This window comes from Atractosteus spatula, chromosome 3 (assembly GCF_055471065.1).
Source record: "Atractosteus spatula isolate fAtrSpa1 chromosome 3, fAtrSpa1.hap1, whole genome shotgun sequence".
In the NCBI taxonomy this organism is placed as follows: Eukaryota; Metazoa; Chordata; class Actinopteri; order Semionotiformes; family Lepisosteidae; genus Atractosteus; species Atractosteus spatula.
In genome coordinates, this window is record NC_142708.1 from 69,171,253 (window position 1) to 69,193,155 (window position 21,903).

The window sequence follows — 21,903 nt, forward strand, 5'->3', positions numbered from 1 at the left end:
ACCGTGCGATAACAACACAGGCAGCGCCGCATGAGCCAACCAGCCGAATTCTGCAAACCCCGCTACGCCCCTCCGCCGCTCACCTCGGAGGACTGTCCCCGTTCTTTACGTAGAAAACGTACGTGTACAACCCCCTCCCATCATTTTACGCTGTTGTAGTATTCTCAAAGAGAAACTGCGCGTTGTTGGTAACGTAGCAACCCGTGAGGTTGAAGGGAGATGAAAACACGCAAACGGAGATTACGGGACGGTGTTGCGCTATTCCTGCAGCAAGTTCAACAGGCGCAGTTTTTTTTCTTACATTGATTTTGAAACTGCGTTGAACGGGTCTGAGCTCAAGAAAAAGTCAACTTTTCATATGTTTTTTTTTTTCATTCGAGTGTGCGTATGAACTGTTTGATTTTTCTACAAAGTTTCAGAACCGGGATTCGCTCTTTGGAAACTGCAAAGCTGGCGAGGTGGTTGTTGTTGCGCAACACGCAAGTCCAGCTAAAAATGATATTAAAAGATAGGACTGACCCGCCCCGACCGATAAGAAAAACGTTTAAATTGATGATTGTGCTGGTGGAAACTGGAAACTACTCCCATAGCTTAACCTGCATGAACAGAACGTTTTTCATTTCGAATTATCGTGTTTTTCTCAACAACTACGTTTAATGACAACGTATCCTTTTACAACTTAATTCCTAAACGCCGTGGTAAAACCAGTATTTTTCTACTCGATAATGACGTATTTTTTTAATTGATATAAAAGTCAATAAAGAGCTACCATCACAACGTCATTTTTTGTAAATGTCACTGTTATTGTTTTTGTCGGGATCTATTTTGTTTTGACTCCAGTGCCCGTTTTCATATGACGAGCAAAGCGGAAGGACACATTTGTGGCCTGAGAGGGTGATTGGGAGTTTAGGCTAATCATGTGACTACTTCGTGATCGTGACATCATTAGTCTCGTGATGTGAGAAAAACTTCCGGGTAACAGAAGAGTCATCGGAGTTCAGCATAAATAAAAAAATTACAAAAAACAAGAGTCATTGGGGAGGAGGCAATGGAAGTTTCCGTTATCGTCGATGGATCACCAATTTTTAATGTGTAAATGGAAACCGTGACAACATATTCGTTATCTGAATGCAGACTGTTCTGTGTTATGTATTTAGGTACAATTAGTGAATGCAGTCTTCGTTTCTTGAATTGGTGGATGCTGTAGCTCTCTTAAAGCAAATAGTTTGCCGTTAGGAATTTAGTAGTTCGACCTTAAGTGTTACATCACCAAAGCAAACATATCAAAGTCTGACTGCTTTAATTCCCCCCCTGAGAAAGAGACCTATTTAACACACTCCATAGGTCTTGAGTACCAGCTGGTTCTGGAAAGCCCAAGACATCATTTAATAATAATTGCTTACACTGATATAGCACTTTACAGGTAATGGGGACTCCCCTCCACCACCACCACCAATGTGCAGCCCCAACTGGATGATGTGACGGCAGCCACAGTGCACCAGAACACTCCCTACACACCAGCTAACAGTGGGGAGGAGAGCAGAGTAATGAAGCCAATTCATAGATGGGGATTATTAGGAGGCCATGATTGGTAAGGGCCAATGAGAAATTATAAAAAAACTGATCACTTGGGCATCTATGATTATATATGATTAGTTAAGGAGCTGAAGAGCATTCAGAATTATTTTCCAATAACTGCAGTTTAATAACCTATTTTAATTGATCACAACAAGTCTGTAAAGATATAATGGTGAATTACAATGCTCTTCTTGTTGTGTTCCAGAGTGTTGGAGTCTCTGAGGACCAAAATTGGTCACACTCGTTCTAGCTGACTAAACACTGGATTTGTTGCCGTTTAATAAAAATAAAACACACCTAAGAAATGTCAGCGATACCGAAGAGTGTTTTATTAGTAACACGTAGAGATCTGGGCACTGAGCCATAAAAGATGACCCCTGTAGCCTGCCGAGACTAAACTGTTCAACTGGCACAATCTGGGGCATATCTGAGGTGTGTATTGGGGATAAGAGGTAGCAGGACTGACAAATGGTCACCCAACCCCAGAACCCCTGCAAATGGGACAGGGTTCCTGAACAAGGGTGACAACAGCAACTTACACCTTATGCTTAAACCAATGTTGTTGCACTTAATTGCTGCAAGGCATTGCTGTAACACATCACAACAAGCTGTCACTCCTGAAGAGAAAAAAATCCGATTATGGCGCCTTTAAAGCTCTCTTTGCAAGCCAGATGGCAACATCTGAAACTTATTATGGTCTCTAGTATTCAATGTAGTACTCCTTTCTGCCAATCAACCGATCTGAACCAGGGGGCCGTGCAGACAAAGGCTGCACGATGGTCATCAGCAGGCAAATATAAAATTTAGGTTAACAGCACAATAAAAAAAATGAAGATAAATTATCCACATTAATTTTATTTCCTAAAAATGACAGTGCTATAGTGCTGCCTTATTGCAATTAATGAGAAATAAAGGACCAAGGGTATAGCATTAGGGGTAACTAGAAGTTCATTTCCTGTTGAATAGGTTCCTGGAATTGGGTGCCAGGTGTCAGCCCTAGTAAAAGAGGGAAGGGTGGGGCACTGCGGTTACGTAGGATTTCTCAAATGGTTTGGTAAAAAAAAAATCTTTAAGTTCCAGTCAAAAATTGAGATCAAAGATGAAGGGCCTCCAGTGAGCTATGGCTTCTGCAAGATGCAGGGCAAGAGAGCACAAGCCCATTCTCTAGGGGGTGGGGGGGGGGGGGACTTGGTAGGGTAGCTATTTTAGCAGTGTACCCCTCTGCTCCTTTCCCCCCAGCACAAAACAGGAATAAAAAAAACAGGAGAAAATGACTGACTTTCTTTGATGGACTGAACAAGACCAGCAAAGGACAATCCTCTTTCGTCGTCTGTTAAAACATTTCATTGTCCGTTTCCGGCTCTCTCCCTCTGGACGCCTCTTTCTGCAGATCCCTGTACCCTGCTGGCCGAGCAAATGCATCAGATGTGGAGGGAGGGAGAGGAGGAGGAGGAGGAGAAGAAGAACGCGCGGAGGAAATCGCGAAGGATATGATCACGCCCAGAGGTGGCAACAAGCCATCAATCTGTCCATCTGTCCACTGTGGCCTGTGTGGTTCCGGCCCATTGCCTCCATTCCTGGGCTCCCCAGCCTCGCCTTCCTTCCAGTCAAAATACAACTGGACTCCTCAAAAGTGTTGTACCGTTATTGTCCCTCAACCTCTGCCTCCGGCACCCCCAGACATCCCTAAATCTCCCATTTCTTCTCAAATGTGATCCAGTTAGGAAAAAAAAAACATTCTCGGTATCCTGCCCTCTCCCCTGTAAAGTCAATAGCCCAGGCTAGTCGCTTTTGAAAGAGTCCAGCAACTTGTCATTTCTGCGTGGGAGACAGGAACAGGGGATCTCTGCTGAGAGCGACCAGGGGCGCTGGAGTGGGGGGGTGATGGAGAGAACGCAGGAGGGGAACAAGGGAGGCTGGCTTCACGGATTTCTTTCTTTCGTCTTTAAAAAGAACTGCTCGAGGAAAAAAAAAACAGACAGGCATACATACAGTCACACATACCCGCAACACACACACGCCCCAAGGGGAAGCAAGTTGTAAGGCAGAGGTTCAATGTCAGAAAATGGCCTCCAGAGTCAAACCACCCACCACCCCCCACTCTCCCCTCCTGAGCCCCCCCTCCATGTGTGCCTTCTCCCCTCCCGGTGCTTGGTGGGGGAGGGGGGGGTCCTATGAAGGGTTCGCTAGGAGGTCGTTGAGAGGCAGGGTCCGGCAAGACGAAACAAGGAGGGACCACCCCTCCAGGCGGGAGACGACCCATCACCAGAGCCGGTGCTGATGTAGGTTTCGACTGAGGACGGATCGGACATCTGCAGTGAACCTGCTCCGCCGGGACACAGAGGGAGAGGAGTGATCAGAAAGAGCAGCAGCACCTGAATGCCTAGCGTGCAAGATTTGTTCCAACAACCCGTCCCACCACCACCACCACCGTCCGCCCCTCCCAGTGTCTGCAGTTTTCATTCTGCTGCGCAGGGAGAAATTAAACCACTGATGCTGAAAATGCTGGAAAACATTAACAGTGCCAGTGCATCATCCACAGGCAAGCAGATCAAATTCAACTTTATAGGCAGTTTAGCAGGTCAAACCTAACGCTGATACAAAACTAAAGGAAATGGCACCAAGTGACGCAAAGAAACGTTTCTTTATCATTTGGAAATACAATGGGATGGCACTGCAAACCTCATCCCAGATATTTTGAAACAATCTGTTTGGGATGAATGGAGAAATTTGCAGACCAATTTAAATTGAACTGTAGGAACTATTTTTTTCCTTCTATATAGTACATCCAGGCCTTAAATGGGAGTATGTTCTGTCTTGGATCATCTGTGCATTCTTGTTGATTTTTACTGAAATCTCCATGTAATTTATGTAGTAATGGTTTAAACCTCAAACACAATTTTAATGGGTCCCACTGCCTACAAAAGCATACTTTCAAAGACACAGGCCCAGATAGTTAAGATCAATACTAAATTTCCCTTTAAGAGCCCAATGAAAGATCTGATCTCAGGCTGAACCCTTTCCAATGGGCACAAAGCTGGATCTCAGAACACATGGATCAACCAAAGACAGGCTCTGGAATTACCTACCTCAGCGCGTCCAGCATTGGTAAGAGGTTCAGAAGTGCTGTGTCGCTGGGGTCGCTAAACCATGATTTTATAGGAATTGCATTGTCTGGAAGGTAGAACGGACACAGGTTAGCATGGAAAAATGGACCAAATATTACCTCGATCATTGGAGAGCGGAGACAGTAGGACAGTAGCATCACTCTCCTACAGTGGATTTTACTATAATGCTGTTACAGCTCCCTGCAGCCAGTTCTGCTCCTTGCCACCTCTCTTTTGTGCGGGCAGCAGTGCACAAGCTCAACTTGTCTTTGAACAAAGAACTGAATAATGGATGAAAATGGAGAGTACAGATAAAGGGTAAGTAGTCAAAATTGGGAGTGATGTCATCAGTCATCAGGACTAATGCTGATCCTAATTTAGAACAGGGTTTTAGATTCTGGTGTAGGCAGGTAGTACATGGATGATACCAAAACAGAAGGATCAGCAAACTGTAGTTGTCAAAAGATTGAGACAAAGTTTAAAACTGGGAAAACACCTAGCAGCTTCATCTGCTGCGCCCCAAAGTTCTGGAATTCTATCCATAAAGGATATCAGAGAGTCACCTTCACTGAGCACTCTCAAATCCAGACTGAAAACCTGATTCTTCAGAAGGGATTTTATTTAGGTGGTTCCATGTCTGCTCCTTTTGTTTTCTTACTATATTCCAAACCCTTATTGAAATTCTGTAATCCTGCTGTCTCCATTCATTGTGTACTTTTTTTCCTACTGTAAAGCACTTTTGAGAAGCCACTTTTAAAGGCCCTACATACAATACAATTTTATCATAATAATAATAACAACAACAACAATAATCATTATTATTAGTTCGGGTGGGTAGCTGCGTCAGCATGCTCACACCCGAGGAAGGCTCCACAGCCAAAATGTTGTGTTTTCTTTGTTCCTTTTTTTTCAGCAGGGAATAAACCTATTACTTGCTCCTTTGCAGCCTACACATGCTGATGCAGCTCCCCACCTGACTTATTATTATTATTATTATTATTATAATAAAGATAGGTACTGTACATAGTGTTACATGCAAGTAGCAGAAAAACTACATACTGTACATGTATGTTCGATGGGAACCGCTGAGCTTTAAAAGGGTATCTATCGTATGTTACGCTTTTATCTTTTAGGCAATGGGGGAAGCAATGACAAACAACTAGTGCTAATTGTGCAATTCACTAGTAAGTCCTTAGGCACAATAATAGTTACCACATTACAGAGAAACTCTGGAATCAGTCCAGAGAAGAAAGTCCAACTACATCCACAGGCTCAAAGACCTCAATCTTTTTAGTCTTGGCCAGAGAATGTGGGAAAGCCCAGAGAGGCTGGGAGAAATCGGGGAGAAAGAGGGTGCGCTCTCACCTGGGTGGCTGCGGTAGGCCCCGGGGGAGTTGTCTAGGATGACAATGCTGGAAAGGTCGCTGTGGACCACAGACAAGTCTTTAATGTAACTACCTAGATCCAGCGTACAGTGCTGCAGGGAGAGAGAGGGAGAGAGACAGTGAGATCTAGCGTACAGAGAGATAAACTACCAAAATCCTGTACAATGCAATGCAGGCCTGGGTCGTACACACTCTTGGACGCAAATAGTCACCGACAAGCAAACAGTGCGGAAGTCCAATATCATCACAGACTGTCACGACCGCCTTTTGCACAGTGAATTTGCCCTCCTGCCATCAGGGCATGAATTTATACTGCCTAGATTCAAGAGCTTTTGAACGGAGTCGTGTTTTATTCTCATAGCTATTAACCTGCTTAATTTGGACAATTGCCTGTCAATCTTGCTTTACTTATATATTTTTCTTCTCATCAAACATGTCTCTTTTCTGTTAATGGGTTCATGTTGTGTTAAAAGTGTTGTGTATTGAGTTACATTTTTACCTGCCTTAAAAGCAAACTTCCCATCTGGGACAATAAAGTAAAGTAAGTAAAGACATGCCACACTCAAAAACAAGATAGAAAAGACAGACAGAGAAGGGAGTCACCTGTCTGTAGTATCTCCGTTTCAAGATTCCTCTGTTGTTGTCTAGTTTGTCAGCCACTGCTGAGCCATATATCTCCATACTGGCTGTGAAGACTACCAGCTCATACCACTGGCTGACCTGAGATGAAGAGAGGGAGAGAATAAGGAAACGGCTTTGAAGAAAAGCCTGGATGAGATCCTCCAGGAACCGTTCTCAAATGACTCCTGATCTGTCACAAACGACTTGTTCATGATTAACGCTAATTGATCTCTCAATCACACTAATGACTTAATTAGATTAAGGGCAGTAGGCACTTCTTTACTTTTACAGTAGGGTGGTGGTACAGAACAAGCTACCCAGCCATTTTGTTGACATTGATACCCTGGCTTATTTCGGGAAGCCAGCTGGATGGGATCACTGGATCAATTAACAACTCATTACCAAACGGGCCAGAGGGGCACAGTGGCCTCCTCTCGTTTGTAATCATTCTTATGTTCCTAAACAAAATGATCAAATCATTCAGCTGTGGATTAGAACAGGGCTGAGAGGAGCTGCAGCCAGATCTGCACAGAGACACAATCCATGGGCCAGCGCAGCAGCTCCAACTCACATCTCACCTGAAATGAGGAAATCAAACAAGACAGAAGTCTCACTCACCACTTCCAGAAAGAAGTCGACATGCGGCCTTTTATGTACAAAGAACCTGACGGGGTGTTTGTCTATTACCACCTAGGTGGGCAGAGAGAAGAGAGAGACAACCAGAGCCTTAACATCGCAAAAAAAAAAAGACCTCAGTGTGGCGTTCATCCTCACTGACCCACAAGGCACCTACTCCGCTATTGCAAGAACCACTGGTACAAAAGAGAACAACGTTCCTGCAAACAACGCCACTGCAACAATGTCCTTTTTTAAACGCATGCTATTTAGAAACCTTGGGAGAGCCGAAAGAGTGAAGCAACAGACCTTTTCGCCTTCCGCCATCGTAGATGGGCTTTCAGAAGGGGCACAGCTTGCTCTCTACTGATGCCACCCACATCGCCTCCACTCCCGCAAAGAAGCTGAGCAAATCACCAGCCCTGGTTTCTTATGTAATTGCTTCTTCAGCAAAGCCGACTCCAATCTCAATTTCAATTATCAAGTTAGTAACATCACTTCCACACGCTATAACATTTTCACCTTTCGTCTAAAACATTTCTGAAGTGTTCAGTGAATAGGTAGGTGCCCTTTACTCATCACAGTCCTAGAGGAAAACCTCATCACTGCCATATTCCAGCTGCAGAACTGTTAGAGCAGACTCCTTGCTTGAGTTGTGATTTTTTTAACAAAGTACCAGATTCGGGCAAAAACGCTTTGGCAGACGCTATTTGAAAACTTATTAAACCAAACTTTAAAACTGAGATATGCTAAGATGAGATATGCTAAGCACATCCCTGAGCAAATATCTTCCATTCATTGCACTCTTACCTGTTTGCTATCTTTTTGAACCACTAAACATATAAAGGTTGCCATTATATCACAGGGATAGACAAGGAGTCATGACAGGTCAGTCAGTGATTTTCAGGTTCCCAATCCTGGTCCTGGAAATTAACTTAATATTCTATTCAAGCATCTTGCTAGTTCAATTAAGACTTTAACTGGGTAATCAACCTAGGCTGGAATGAAAACCAGCAGGTCCGTGGTCCTTCAGGACCCAGATTGGGAACAAGTGTAATAAAGGAATAAGCCTAATTTTCAGGAATCCTTCCCAAGTGACTCCTTATTACTCCTTGACTTGTGTTGGAACAGATTAGTTCATTATTAATATTAATTGATCTTTCAATTACACAAAGGACTAGTTTTTTTGCAGGTTTTTTTCTGCAGTTGGCACTCTTGGCTTTCAGAAACACAGGGCTGCTGGCTTACAGCAGCCAAGACATTCAGCAAACAGAACTCTGATCAAACAGGGCTTTTTTGCTTTCTATGACAAATTCAACAGTCCTTAATAGGTGACTGATGAATGCTGTGCAGGCAGATGGGAAATCTCTGACACAAGACAAACAGGATACTGTCTAAAATACAAAACGCCTGTTAACTGCAATAGCAGACCTCAAAGAGCGGAGCTCTGAAACCCAGCTCTTGGGACGAGGTTGGTGCAAATGTGTAATCCTGTCCAATGCTTTAAGAGCTGGTTGACAATGGTGCTGCAGGAGACCCCGAGTGACTTTCCTAGAGCGTCCCCAGCATGAACCAGGTCCAGGTCACAGGCCGCGCTCCATTCGCAGGGCGTCGTGGGGCTCCCAGCGTTAAAACTGCTGCAGGCTCCCCTCCCCCCAGTCCGCACGGCATCTCCTCGGCTGAGGAGCTGGGCCTGACGTGACCGTCCGCGCAGCCACCAGGACAGAGCAGCACAAAGAGCGAACGGGCAGCTAGCTGCACGGATATAAATGCCTAACTTACATTAGCCTAATCGCTGATCAAGGCTGCAATCTAAAAAGCCCAGAATATTACATGCCGTACAGCAGATGGATTTTTTTTCCATTCCCCTGCCGGTTGAAATATTTCAGTGCATAATGCCACCACTGTTTCAGTCAAAGCACATCCTCCCTGCTTTAAACTGATCAGAAAACCTATAGAACCCAGTAAATCGTTAGGTATTTCTACTGCGTGTAAGCGCCAGCCTGCACAGCCCCCTGGCTCACTCCAGAGACTGGGGACCACCAGACAGGCTAGGGGGACGCCGCTCACCTTCAGGATGAAGTCAGGCGGCGTGCCAGGCCGCACTGTGGGCCGCAGGACGCCGTCGTGGTGCGAGTGGATGAGCGTCTCGTCCAGGTCTAGCACCAGGATCTTCCTCTTCACTGCGTCTGCGCAAGAACACACACACGCGTATTCAGGCCAGGAGCCAGGCTCGGCACGCAAAGGCAGAGCGGGGTGGGGGGTGCAGGTTGGCAAATCTGAGCTTCTGACACATCACGCCGACATCCAACCTGTGGAGATGTAGAGTTATACTTACTCAATCTGTTTCTGGAGATGGGGGAGAGAGGTAACGTGTCATAACGCACAGTCTGGTACTGGATTATCTGCAAAGAGAAGAGGAGGAACCAGTTACAAACAGTGGCGGCCAGGTGGCGCTGTTGCACCACAACTCCGGCAGACCCAAGGAGTCAACTATGGCCATATGATGCAAAGGAGCACATAAACGTTCCGTGCTGAAAAGAGAAGACAAGAAACACAACGGTTCGGCTGTGGAGCCTTCTACGGGTGTGACACACTCCATGGCCGAAACGTTCTCTCTTTGTTCTTTTCAGCATGGAATAAACCTTTACTTGCTCCTTTGCAGCCTACGTATGCTGACTAAGCTACCTACTTGAACTACTATTGCCACATGATGCCTGATGTCTCCGGAGCCCTGAAGAGCCCAGAGGGACTGCCTGTTTGGAAATATACTTTTAAACAGTTCATGCCACGAGACGGCACATAAACACAGGTTCCACTCGATGCAGATTTTTGCACATGCCTCTCCAATTTCCCAAAGGGAGACATTTTAGGAATGAGAACACTCTGTAAACAGACGAAAGAAAATCGACAGTCGGATGGGGAGTAATTAACGTCCAGACGATTTTGGAAACTGTGGGTTGTTAATCGATTAAGCCAGCCGCCTGTGACTCCCGGCTTCCGTACGCCTGCCACTCTCCTGGAACCGGAACCGCGTTTCTTGCCGATGTCACTGCCAGGCCTGGAGCAGTCGGCAAGCCTCGAGTGCCTGTTGGCAAATCCGGGGAAATCCGGCCGACCCCCAGCCATGCCAACACCGGCAACGTCTGGCACATTCAGCGTCTGGCAAGGCAGCCCGGGGAGTCCTCCTGCTGGCTGGCCGAGGACCGCAGTGCCAGCTGAACCCAACCACAGCAGAGCCCCTTGGGAGCCTTGTAAGGGGGGCAAAAAAAAAAGTCTCGACTCAAAAAAGCAAATTCTCTTGCTTTTAACGGCAGTGGGGACTTCAAACGCAACCCCCAGTCCGCATTTCCTCCTGACCCAACAACCAGAGCCGGTTGCAATTAAATCTTGTACCGGGGAGGAGGGAGGGGGAGCCTGGGGGGGGGTGCTGGTGTGCGAGAGAGACGATCCGGGCCAGTAGCGGGGATTGACAGAAGAGCGGCTGTGGAACACAGCTGTCCAGCACGCACTCCTTCAGGGATCCCAGTCACATTCCTGTCCAGCCCTGGCTCTCCTGATCTCTGCTAGGTCTCCCTGTTCCGATTATACTTCCTGCCAGTGCAGCTGCCTCACTAACCCATCTCTGAAGCCTGCAAAGTGGTTCTATCCAAGAATGGACAAGACGTGGCTGCCCCTGGCACTGACGGTTTTCTTTTAAAGCAGAACACTTCTTAGATTGCCATCATTCTTTTACCGCTCTGTGGTGAAAGTGCTTATGTCAAGCACCACACAATCTCAGTTTTTTACTACAACTGCCATTTCCCTCACCCACCCTGACTAATCCAGCAAAATTACCTTCTTAAAAGCCCTACTGTCAGGGTGCTCTTTCACCCAGTGCTTTTCAGACAACCCTGGGACCGACGCACAGCCAAGGAATTCACTTCTGTTCCTCCAGCCACCAAGAGTTAAAAGCTTTTGTTTATCTGCCATTTTCAGTAAGTAAAATTGACAACCGATCCTGCCAGACAAAACAGAAGGAGGTGTCCCACAGAGGAAGAAAATCCTCTAGCGTCTGCTTTGGCACAGATCGGAGAATGCGCCGGTGAAAAGGGGAAGGCAGGTGAAGTTCGGAAACCACCAAGAGAGATCTGATAGCGGTAATCACAAGGCCGTGTAATGCGATGCCGTTACCTCTCCCTGCCCCTCTTATGTAATCCAAGACTGTCATCGGCCGTCCCTCCAGCTGCCTCTCCAGGGCTATCCGTTTTACAAGAAAGCCGCCTCCCATTCTCTCGCGCGCTCTCACTGGCTTTGGAAATGACCAGGCATCGCCGGACAAAGGCAGGGAGAGAGAGGTGCCCTCTCCCCTGCCCCCCACCTCAACTCTGGTGGGGCACTGCCAGCGGAAGTGTCCAGGCCCCGGCTATTCCTGGCCGCTTCAGCTGTCGAGGCGCGTCAGCCGGGGGGCGAGACAGGGCGCTGGGGAACAGCTGGAAGCGCCTGCTTGTCACACTGGCGCATTCCGGGCGGATGCCGGGCACCTCAGTCCAGCCAGTGTCCGGGCCCCGACTCCCACCCCCCCATTTCCCTGCATCCTCTCTGTTGGAGCCCCCACATGCTGCCTTTCAGTGCCAATCGGAGCCGTGCTGAAGACACACGAGAGACAAGAAGCGGCAACAGGCCGAGGTCTGCCGCTCGTCACTCAGATGGGTAATGTCCGCATCACCGCACCTGAACCTCCTGGGGGGAGAACATTGTCAAACACAAGGGAATCATGACCTACCTAGGTTTCACAGAGGGTGCTACTTACACACAACGCATAGAAAATCCCCAACTCCCCAAGGGATTCTGTGCAATGTGGCTACAGTAAGCTGCAGAAATGTTACAGTAGCGCAGGTCGCAATCGCAGATCTTCAGAAGTAAGAGTGAACACTCGAACAGTATAGAGATCAGTACTCTGCACGCACACTCCTGCATCTCGGGATCCTGGCTTGTTTAACTGCCTAGGTCACAAGCTTCCAAATCCCACAGAGCAGGTTTCCATCACTCCAAGCAAGCCCTACAGACCCTCTGTAACAAGTCTTAATAAAGAAATGAAGACTGGGGCTGTATGCGTCACTCAGGAACACACCTGAAGAGTGCTGGCAAATGGATCCCAAATTGTACCTTGCGAAGCTAAAAAGTGTGAAAGCCAAAAATGTGGATTTAACGTGTTACGCAACATCTTCAGCTGAGAATGAACTTGGACAAGAAGGTGGGGAAGTACAATGAGGAAGTGTATTGGCTTTGTGCTGCCTAATGATTCAGCAGTGAACATCTCAATTGCGACCTGAGAGTTAAAAAAAATACTTGGATTTCAACACTTTGAAAGTTTTGAACATTACTGCCTGCCTACCATTACTGATCTGTTTTTTTCACTTCACCTTAAGAATCACTACGTGTTTGTAAAACCACTTGAAAATTCAGCAGTTTTATTTTTGCATGCTACACCCCGTGACCAAATTATGTTCACCTTTCCCAACTTAAGCCATGTAATATCAAAGACCAGCGGATGGGAGACACCAGGGGCCATGGCTACAGGGATGGGAGACACCAGGGGCCATGGCTACAGGGATCAGCAATTTCTATCACATCTTTAAGAGGATGTTGCTAAAGCATAAGTGACTATTGCTATAGAAGTAGATACTTGTGCTTTCTGTTCTCTCACAACAGTAAACCCGCCTGACCGTGCCCTGACTCCTGATGTATTTAAATAGAGCCAGGGAGGCAACTGCACAGAAACAGGGGGCATAAAAACATAACATTTAAAAATTAGGAGGCTATCCTGCCCATCAGGCCCATTTCCTAAAAGCAGCTAAAGTTCAGCTATCCCTGAAGCTACGCCACTGGTGTCTCCCATCCCTGTAGCCATGGCTACGCCACTGGTGTCTCCCATCCCTGTAGCCATGGCTACGCCACTGGTGTCTCCCATCCCTGTAGCCATGGCCGCTGGTCTTAGATATTACATGGCTAAAGTTGGGAAAGGTGAACATAATTTGGTCACGGGGTGTAGCATGCAAAAATAAAACTGCTGAATTTTCAAGTGGTTTTCTACCAGAAAACAACTGGAAGAGGTTATAAGACCAATTAGCTCTCAGAGAAACCCAAACTCTTATCTTCATCGGGAAGCTGCAGTCGGACACGGCCTGCATTAAAAGAGCTCTTGATATTAAAGAACACGGTTAACTATTCTCAAAGTTAAAAATTCTCTAAGGAAAGGATGCTTTCCTTAACCAGATCCTTCTGAACCAGTCCTCTCTGGGTTTAATCACAGGGAGGGATTTTTTTAAATACAAGCACCATCACACTACACAGTCAGAAAACACCCCGATTTAAAAGATGAATCGACATTGTTCCCGGAGCAGTAACTTGAGTAACAAGTAATAACATAATTGTTTTCCTACCAGACATACCTGTTTGGCACTCTCGCAGAAGCACTGTTGCCACACTGGTAACTTAAGCTATTAACTGTATTTTGCACTCAGAACAATGGAATTTAGATTTCTTACATTGAATAGTACATACATAAAGTATGTTATGCAGGAAGCTGTGTGGTGGGGAGTCTTTGACTTAATTCCGTAGAGAAAAACATACTTTTTTCAAGGAAGTCATCACCATTGCACATTACTTCTCCTTCATTTTAGCAAGCAAAAAAACAAAGGAGAGACCTGTAAAAAGTCTCTCATGCAGGCACTTATGGACTGAGAGGGAACAACCCCCTCTTTGTGCCCAGTAAGTCTGTGAGCTCGGAGATTATTGGGACCATCTTTTCTATAAGATCCTGCTGCGCTGGAATCAGTCCAAGGAAGAGCAATCAGGTGCATACCAGGGCTCAAGAGAATGTCCAACGCTGACAGGCTGAAAGAACTGAACATTTTTAGTCCTGAACAGAGCCGATTACAAGGAGACCTGACGCAAGTATTCAAAATCCTCCGGGGCACTGACAAAGTCGACTCAGTGGATCTCTTCAGACTCGACAGTGCAACAAGAACCAGAGGGCGAAAATGGAAACTATGTGGTAGTCTATATGTCACCGAGACGGAAAGGCGCTTATTTACACGAAGAGCGGTTGGAGTATGGAACAAGATACCCTGTCTGTGAAGCCAGTACCTTGTTTTTTTTTCAAGAACCCGCTGGGTAAGATCTGGGCCAAAAAGGTCTCTTTCTTATTTGTTCTTATGGTCTTGCCTTGCTCTGACACTGGGCAGTGTGCTCCCTGCTCTCTACGTTTCAGAATCTTTACTGACTGCAATGACAATCCCGTCCAGGAGTTTACAGGTGAACATGACTCATTTCTCCACCGCGCTGTGATCAGGATTTATCATGACAGCCTTCAAACAAAACGTGATTCACCACAGGATATTCTCTGCGTGGCGGCAAAGATTGACCTAAGAAAAATTAACCTCAGGGGCACATCTTTTGGTATTAGTTTTAAGCTCTTAAAAAAGCTAAACATACTCAATGAAGTCACAGATCTGTAGTGGAACCAAACTCATGTAACACTGCGTTTCCTGGGAACGGCCTTGGGGACGTACTGGCTTTAAGTCGGAGAATAGAAGACTTATCCCCCCACACTTTTGACCTCCCAGCTCTGCAGCACCATCCTCAGTTAGTAAGGAAAAGCTTGCCAACACAACCCAGGACAGAACGAGCACAGAAGTTACTGTTACCATAGAAATTCAAGTTACATTTACAGTGCCTGTCCTATGGATTTCTCCAACACCTTCAATTCAGGTAACACTGGATCAGTGTTTTAAATTGTGCCATTTCAACGTGTTTCTACAAGCTGCACATTTGGAACCCATCACAAAAGATGGGATCCAAATCAAATCTCACAGCAGATGACAGAAAGAGCAAGAGGTGAGCGGAGAGAGCCGTTTATAAACCACAAAAACAAGACTACGAATAGAAGAAGCCCGAGCCTCTATTACTTCCTAGTTAAGCACAGACCCTGATAGTCCATGAGCACCTTAAATGATCTCTTCTTAGTTTCTCAGTTAAGTTTGCTGTTCTTTGCTCATCTACTAAAGTTGACATATGGAACACTTTTTTCAAGGTTTTTAAAAGATGACTGAGAAGGCAAAAGGGAGTTTCTGCCTCTTCTTTTTTCCCCAGATTGATTAACTAATTAGGCCAATTAAGCAACTGTGCTTGGAAATGAGGTAAGACCCTTCAGGGCATATGAAGCTGCTGAGCACTTCTGATTTCAATAGCAGAAAAAAAAAGTGGTGATCAGGACTCACCACTTCTCTTCACTCCTGTGCAGTCCAACCGTGTGTGAATTCAACCTCTCACAGAAGATCTGCTCCCTGATCGACAGATCTTACAGCTGGCCTGAGGCCCCACACTTCTGCTTTCGATATTTTAGAATCATTTATAACAATTAAGGAGTTCAATCTGCCTTCTTGAATGGGGACAGAAATGGATGAAACGTTTCAGGCAGAGAGACTTTCACTCAAGCAGAATGAAAAGAGTGACCCTTTTTTTTGCCTTGTGTCTGAAGGGAACACATTTATTCTGCCACTGCTCAGATACTTCTGACAGTCTCCAAAAAGGGTCTCTCTCTCTCTGTGTCTCTCTGTCTTGCAAACCACATGCCAGCATGACAAGGACCAAGGTCTTGGGTCTTGGATTCTAAAGATACTTTCCCCTTCCTGAGTCGGCTGGGAGGCCACAAGAAGTATACAGATGATGAAAGAAAATGACATGCCTGTCAAGGCATGGTAATTCTAACCATGTGTGTGGATACGACGAGAGAAAAGAGTCCTTCACACGCCTCAACACACTAAGAAAGCTTCAAGTTCAGAGGAGGCCACTGTCCCTCGGGCCCATTTGGTTGCGAGTAGTTAATCGATTGCAGGATCTCAAACTGCGGTTTCCTGAAAGAAGCCAGGGTATCGGCTTCAACAACGTGGCTGGGTAGTTTCTGCCACACTCCTGCAGCTCTTTGTGCAAAGAAGCGCCTCTTCCCAACTGAAGGCTCCCATTCAGGGTAAAACTGATTCAGGGTAATGGCTTCAACAACTGGCTGGGCAGCTAGCTCCATCTAACCCTTTGTGTAAAGAAGCACCTCCTTTTCTCAGTTTTAAATATACCTCAGAGATCCCACTTCTGTCCTCTGGTTTGTGTTTCCCTGTTAGGTCCAAGTTCACTGGCTTGACTTTATCAGTGCCTTTGAGGATTTTGAATACTTGTATCGGGTCCCCTCGTAAATCTTTCCTGTTAAAGACTAAAAAGATTTGGTTCCTTCAGGTAGACAGTGTTGGACATTCCCTTAAGAGCCAGAATGCGTCTGGTTACTTATCTATGCACCTCTTTTGGAGCAGCAATGTCTGTTCCATAACGCTTGACGTTTCTGACTATAACGCACACATAACTGACCCGAAACCACTACTCAAAATGTGTGCAACCACATGCACCTCTGAAATCTATGTAAAATCCAAATTAAAGAGGGACTTTGCAAATAATTGATTAGGCTGCCTCATTCTCAGTCTCTGCCCTCTGATGGGGAAGTGCAGATAAACATCTTAAAAAAACTGCAGGGAACAAAATTAGCTCCTTTGCAAGGAAGTTCGGGCTCCCAGATCAAGATCAAGACTGCCCAAACCACATTTCGCAGTTCGGATGCGAGTGCCTACACACGTACACGGCATAGCCCCACAGAATCACGTACTTCTCAACAAACTGAACAGCTCCTCGGCGCCCTCTCTCACTCCTGGTCCCAGGAAAAGCACCTGTCAGGATATGGCTGACCAGAACCCGAGATCGCTTGTGGTACAGACACCGGCCTCTGGAGCAGGCAAGCTAGAAACGTGGACCTTACCCACGTTGTTAAATTATTTTTCACACTGTTTTGAAAGAATACCGCAATCCGAAAGAGGGAAGCGAGGCTATCATCCCCGGGTAACTAATGCACCTAGGAAATGACCAACTGCAACTATTTTTTGCGTTGTTTTTTTTTTTGTTTCCACAGATCCCGATAATGACACAAAGCGCGGTGGGAGGGGGCGGCACTGCCCCGCAAACTCAACTTGCACGCTCTCTCCGCCCAGTGCTCCCATTCCAACGAGCTGGGCTTGGGCAACCCTCGGATCGAGCAATGGCAGCACCGCAGCTTAAGAGCCCAGGCTCGAGTTCATGAGGGTTTGCTACCGGAGCTGAACACATCGTTGAGCAGCAATAGACTTTACGTCGATAGCTCTCCCGGGGTAGGTGAGAGGAGGACATTAAAAAAAAAACACAACACGATTACTTTCCACAGAAGTAAGAGATCACACGTTGGAAATCGTGCAGGTTCCTCGCAGCTGCACAAACCGTGTAGTTCACAAGTTACTAACTAACCGGTGCGTTTTTAATAAGCATCGGGTCTCCAAGGTGTGTGTGCGCACATAACATACGGTTCACACTCAGCACGGTGTGCGCGTTTCTAATTTGTGGTGCAGCCCCGCACTTCGCTTGACAGCTAATTTGACTTAGAGAAAGAAGACAGAAGCTAATTTAATGCCCCCCATGTAGGTAGATACATGCAGAATTTGCTACTCACTGTGCGAAGGTGTTTCCTGAGAATATAGAGGATCAATCCCCAGATCCGGGAGGTGACCCCAAGGAAAGTCCGGATCCCGAGCAGGCACTGTCGGGTCTTGAACATGTCGATAGACTCGGGGCCGCAGGATCTAACACCACAATCAGGCGCCAGGAAAGGGTTCCGACGCGACCACCTCGCAGCCGGCTCACTGACAAAGGCGGAGGTGGCGGGGGGGGGGGGAGGCGAAGCCGGTACCGAACCGAACCCGCTCCCGGGCGGGTTGGTGGGGTGGGGGGGGTGGGGGTAAAACAAGTATGTGTTTGGTTGAAGGCGAACCAGCGCTCCTTTCACTTTAAAAAATGAAGTACAAAAAAAAAAGAGCACACAGGACCAACGACCAAGTAGGCTCCGAGACCGCAACAAATTCCCCCCAAAAGTTCCGAGAATCTTTTAGGAATGATAATGTTGTTGCTGTTGTTCCACTCCTTCCAAAAAAAAAACACCATACATAAGTCCAGTCCAGCAGTCAAAACCGCTTCTCCACTTCACAGCGAATCCGGAACCGAACTGAGAGCCGCCATGGCCGCCGAGACGTCACTTCCGCCGAAAGCTCCCACATTCATCGCGTTCTCGTGGCAGAAGGGTTAGCGGCAGGGTTGCCTGCTGCCTGACGTCACACGCAGCTCCTCTGCACACCCCCTTCCAAAGACGCGTTGTGCTCTACAGAAGAGAACGGCTCTGATTATTGTATTTGCGTCGAAGGCGATTCAAGTACTTAATGCATGCTAGTGCAATACCAGTATATAACACAGCAGCCATGAAAGCAGCGCTGGGATCAACTGCACCGGCCTGCGCCGAAATAGCTGGCGTGGTGTCTGGCAGTTCCTTTGAAGAACGCACAGTTGCGCAGATGCTGGTATCTGCGCTCCACAGACGCGCCTGCGCACGCCCCATGGCAATCGGGGACGCGCTTTCAGTTCCAGACAGCGCGCACAAGTCTTGCTCAAAAATAGAAACGACTTTCTTCTAAAGGAAGAGACACGCTGTCACTAACCGACTGAACGAGGGATGTAGGCCTCAGCACTATTCATTCAGCGCTTTCCAGAAATCCCGTGTGTTCAAGTTACTGCTTTTTCTGAAAGCTTCATACTCATAATAAAATTAAAAAAGATTAACTCATACTCAACTTCCAAAGAAAACAACAATAATAATAATAACCCCCTACACTTATATAGCGCTTTTCTGCACACTCCACTCAAAGCGCTTTACAGGAAATGGGGATCCCCTCCACCACCACCAGTGTGCAGCCCCACCTGGATGATGTGATGGCAGCCATAGTGCACCAGTACTCTCCCCACACACCAGCTCTCAGTGGGAAGGAGAGCAGAGTAATGAAGCCAATTCATAGAGGGGGATTATTAGGAGGCCATGATTGGTAAAGGCCAATGGGAAATTTGGCCAGGACGCCGGGGTTACACCCCTACTCTTTTTGAGAAACACCCTGGGATTTTTAATGACCACAGAGAGTCAGGACCTCGGTTTTAAGTCTTAACTGAAGGACGGTACCTTTTTGGCAGTATAGTGTCCCCTCACAATGTTGGGGCATTAGGACCCACACAGACTGCAGGGTGAGCGCCCCCTACTGGCCCCACTAACACCTCTTCTAGCAGCAACCTTAGTTTTTCCCAGGAGTCTCCCATCCAGGTACTGGCCAGGCTCATACCTGCTGAGTTTCAGTGGGGCTGCTGGTTATAAGTTGCAGGGTGATATGTGTATTTATTCACTTTCATTGGTATGTGGCCCTATCTAGAAATAAAAATCCTTAAGAGCAAGAAACATGGAGGAAATTTTGACAAAACACCTATAATCAGTATCTGGTGAAAGTAACCCCTTACTATTAAATCTTTAGGCAAACATAAAATCAAAACGAATTTAAGGAACATAAATTAATTATAACTGATTTTTTTTTAAATGATTTAGTTGAGGAACAATAACTTTTAAAAAGTCATCTCTTACGCACTTAGCATGTGTGTAATGGCGGGGGTTTTTTAAAGTCACTTTCCTCAACACTGTCTGTGAAAGGGATATTCCTTTATGAATGTGCACACGTCTCCAGGAACAACAGAAAATAAAAAAAGGTGAATTCCACCTCACTACACTGCTCTGGGAAAGGGCATTGGCAAATCAAGTCAATAGAAAAGCACAGATTGAATGCTTCTTGACTTAACTACAAAATAAATAGCCCTACAACACAAAATACTCATTGCTATTAATGTATACTACTGAAATCCATGTAGGTTGTACTTACTTTGATATACCATAAGCCAGTTTGTCAGGATAGGCTCCAGCTCCAGCATGACCCTGAATTGGAGGGAGTAGTTAGAACATGAATGGACAGATATCAAAAGCCAGTAGATTTTTTTACTTCATTTTGTACTTTATTTTTACCCTTATTTAAGTAAATGAGTCAATTGAGAAGAAATTGTCATTGACAGTGAGGACCAGGCTGAAACATCTAAGCCCCCTGCAGCAGAGCTCGAGTTAGGAAAACAAGATCAAGTCGAAACTGTAGATACCATAGCTAGCATGAGCCAAGTATCCGTGAATAGGAATTTAATTCTATAAAGAGACCCTCAGACACAGAACTAGATCCTTTTAGTGGAAACACTTTTAACACTGGAAAGAACACCACCCACAAGAACAGTACATGTTCAGTGGGATGACTTGGTCTTAAATTCTAGCACAGAAACACAAAGAACTGTTGTAAATTAGATGGGGTCATCCAGCAGCTTTTTTTTTTCCTTGCCACATTCCTTATCAGTGACTGTACAACGGCCATCAACATTTTGTCCACTTTCCATATTTGGACGGAGCAACTTTACCCCAGTCTTCTACAACGGTGACCCCAATACACTTGGGATGAGACTCACAGTTGTGTACTGTTATTCTTCAATGGCTGCCATCACACAGCACAACGCAGGTAACAACAGCTGCAGGCCACAGCATGTAGATAAACAGGCTGTAGGGACACACAGGTGTCCAGTGTGGAGAGAAACAGGCTGTAGGGACACAGGTGTCCAGTGTGGAGAGAAACAGGCTGTAGGGACACACAGGTGTCCACTCTGGAGAGAAACAGGCTGTAGGGACACACAGGTGTCCAGTGTGGAGAGAAACAGGCTGTAGGGACACACAGGTGTCCAGTGTGGAGAGAAACAGGCTGTAGGGACACACAGGTGTCCAGTGTGGAGAGAAATAGACTGTAGGGACACACAGGTGTCCAGTGTGGAGAGAAATAGGCTGTAGGGACACACAGGTGTCCAGTGTGGAGAGAAATAGGCTGTAGGGACACACAGGTGTCCAGTGTGGAGAGAAACAGGCTGTAGGGACACACAGGTGTCCAGTGTGGAGAGAAACAGTCTGTAGGGACACACAGGTGTCCAGTGTACAGAGAGAAACAGGCTGTAGGGACACACAGGTGTCCACTCTGGAGAGAAACAGCCTGTAGGGACACACAGGTGTCCAGTGTGGAGAGAAACAGGCTGTAGGGACACAGGTGTCCAGTGTGGAGAGAAACAGGCTGTAGGGACACACAGGTGTCCAGTGTGGAGAGAAACAGGCTGTAGGGACACACAGGTGTCCAGTGTGGAGAGAAACAGGCTGTAGGGACACAGGTGTCCAGTGTGGAGAGAAATAGGCTGTAGGGACACACAGGTGTCCAATGTGGAGAGAAACAGCCTGTAGGGACACACAGGTGTCCAGTGTATATAGGGATACAAGCACTTAATGAGCAACAGGCAGGCAGGAAGTGGTCCCAGAAGAGGAGTGGTGTCCACCATGACCCAGCACTCTTTGCTGCTGCTTTTAATCTTATTGTAATTACCCCACCTGGTGGCAAAACGTGCACACTACCACCCACAGAATGCAGAACAACCTGTTGCACCCAGGGCCACCACATCGTCCGGAGACACACCATACCAGATACATAAAAAAAACACTTACTGCACCATAGTTCAACAGAGGATATTACAAAACACAACACTTAACAAAAATC

The 21,903-nt window shown here is 46.5% G+C and overlaps 1 protein-coding gene across 1 annotated transcript; it reads right to left on the bottom strand.

Annotated features, from left to right (window-relative positions):
• Window positions 1-1,684: 1,684 nt before the first annotated feature.
• Window positions 1,685-18,445, bottom strand: LOC148838478 (CTD nuclear envelope phosphatase 1A). Its single transcript, XM_088912179.1, has 8 exons — window positions 17,871-18,445; window positions 9,645-9,711; window positions 9,377-9,495; window positions 7,310-7,381; window positions 6,674-6,790; window positions 6,051-6,162; window positions 4,668-4,752; window positions 1,685-3,901 (listed from the first exon to the last, which is right to left on the bottom strand). Exons 1-8 carry the CDS (start codon window positions 17,973-17,975, stop codon window positions 3,841-3,843), a joined length of 738 nt encoding a protein of 245 aa, XP_088768305.1. The 5' UTR covers window positions 17,976-18,445; the 3' UTR covers window positions 1,685-3,840.
• Window positions 18,446-21,903: the final 3,458 nt, after the last annotated feature.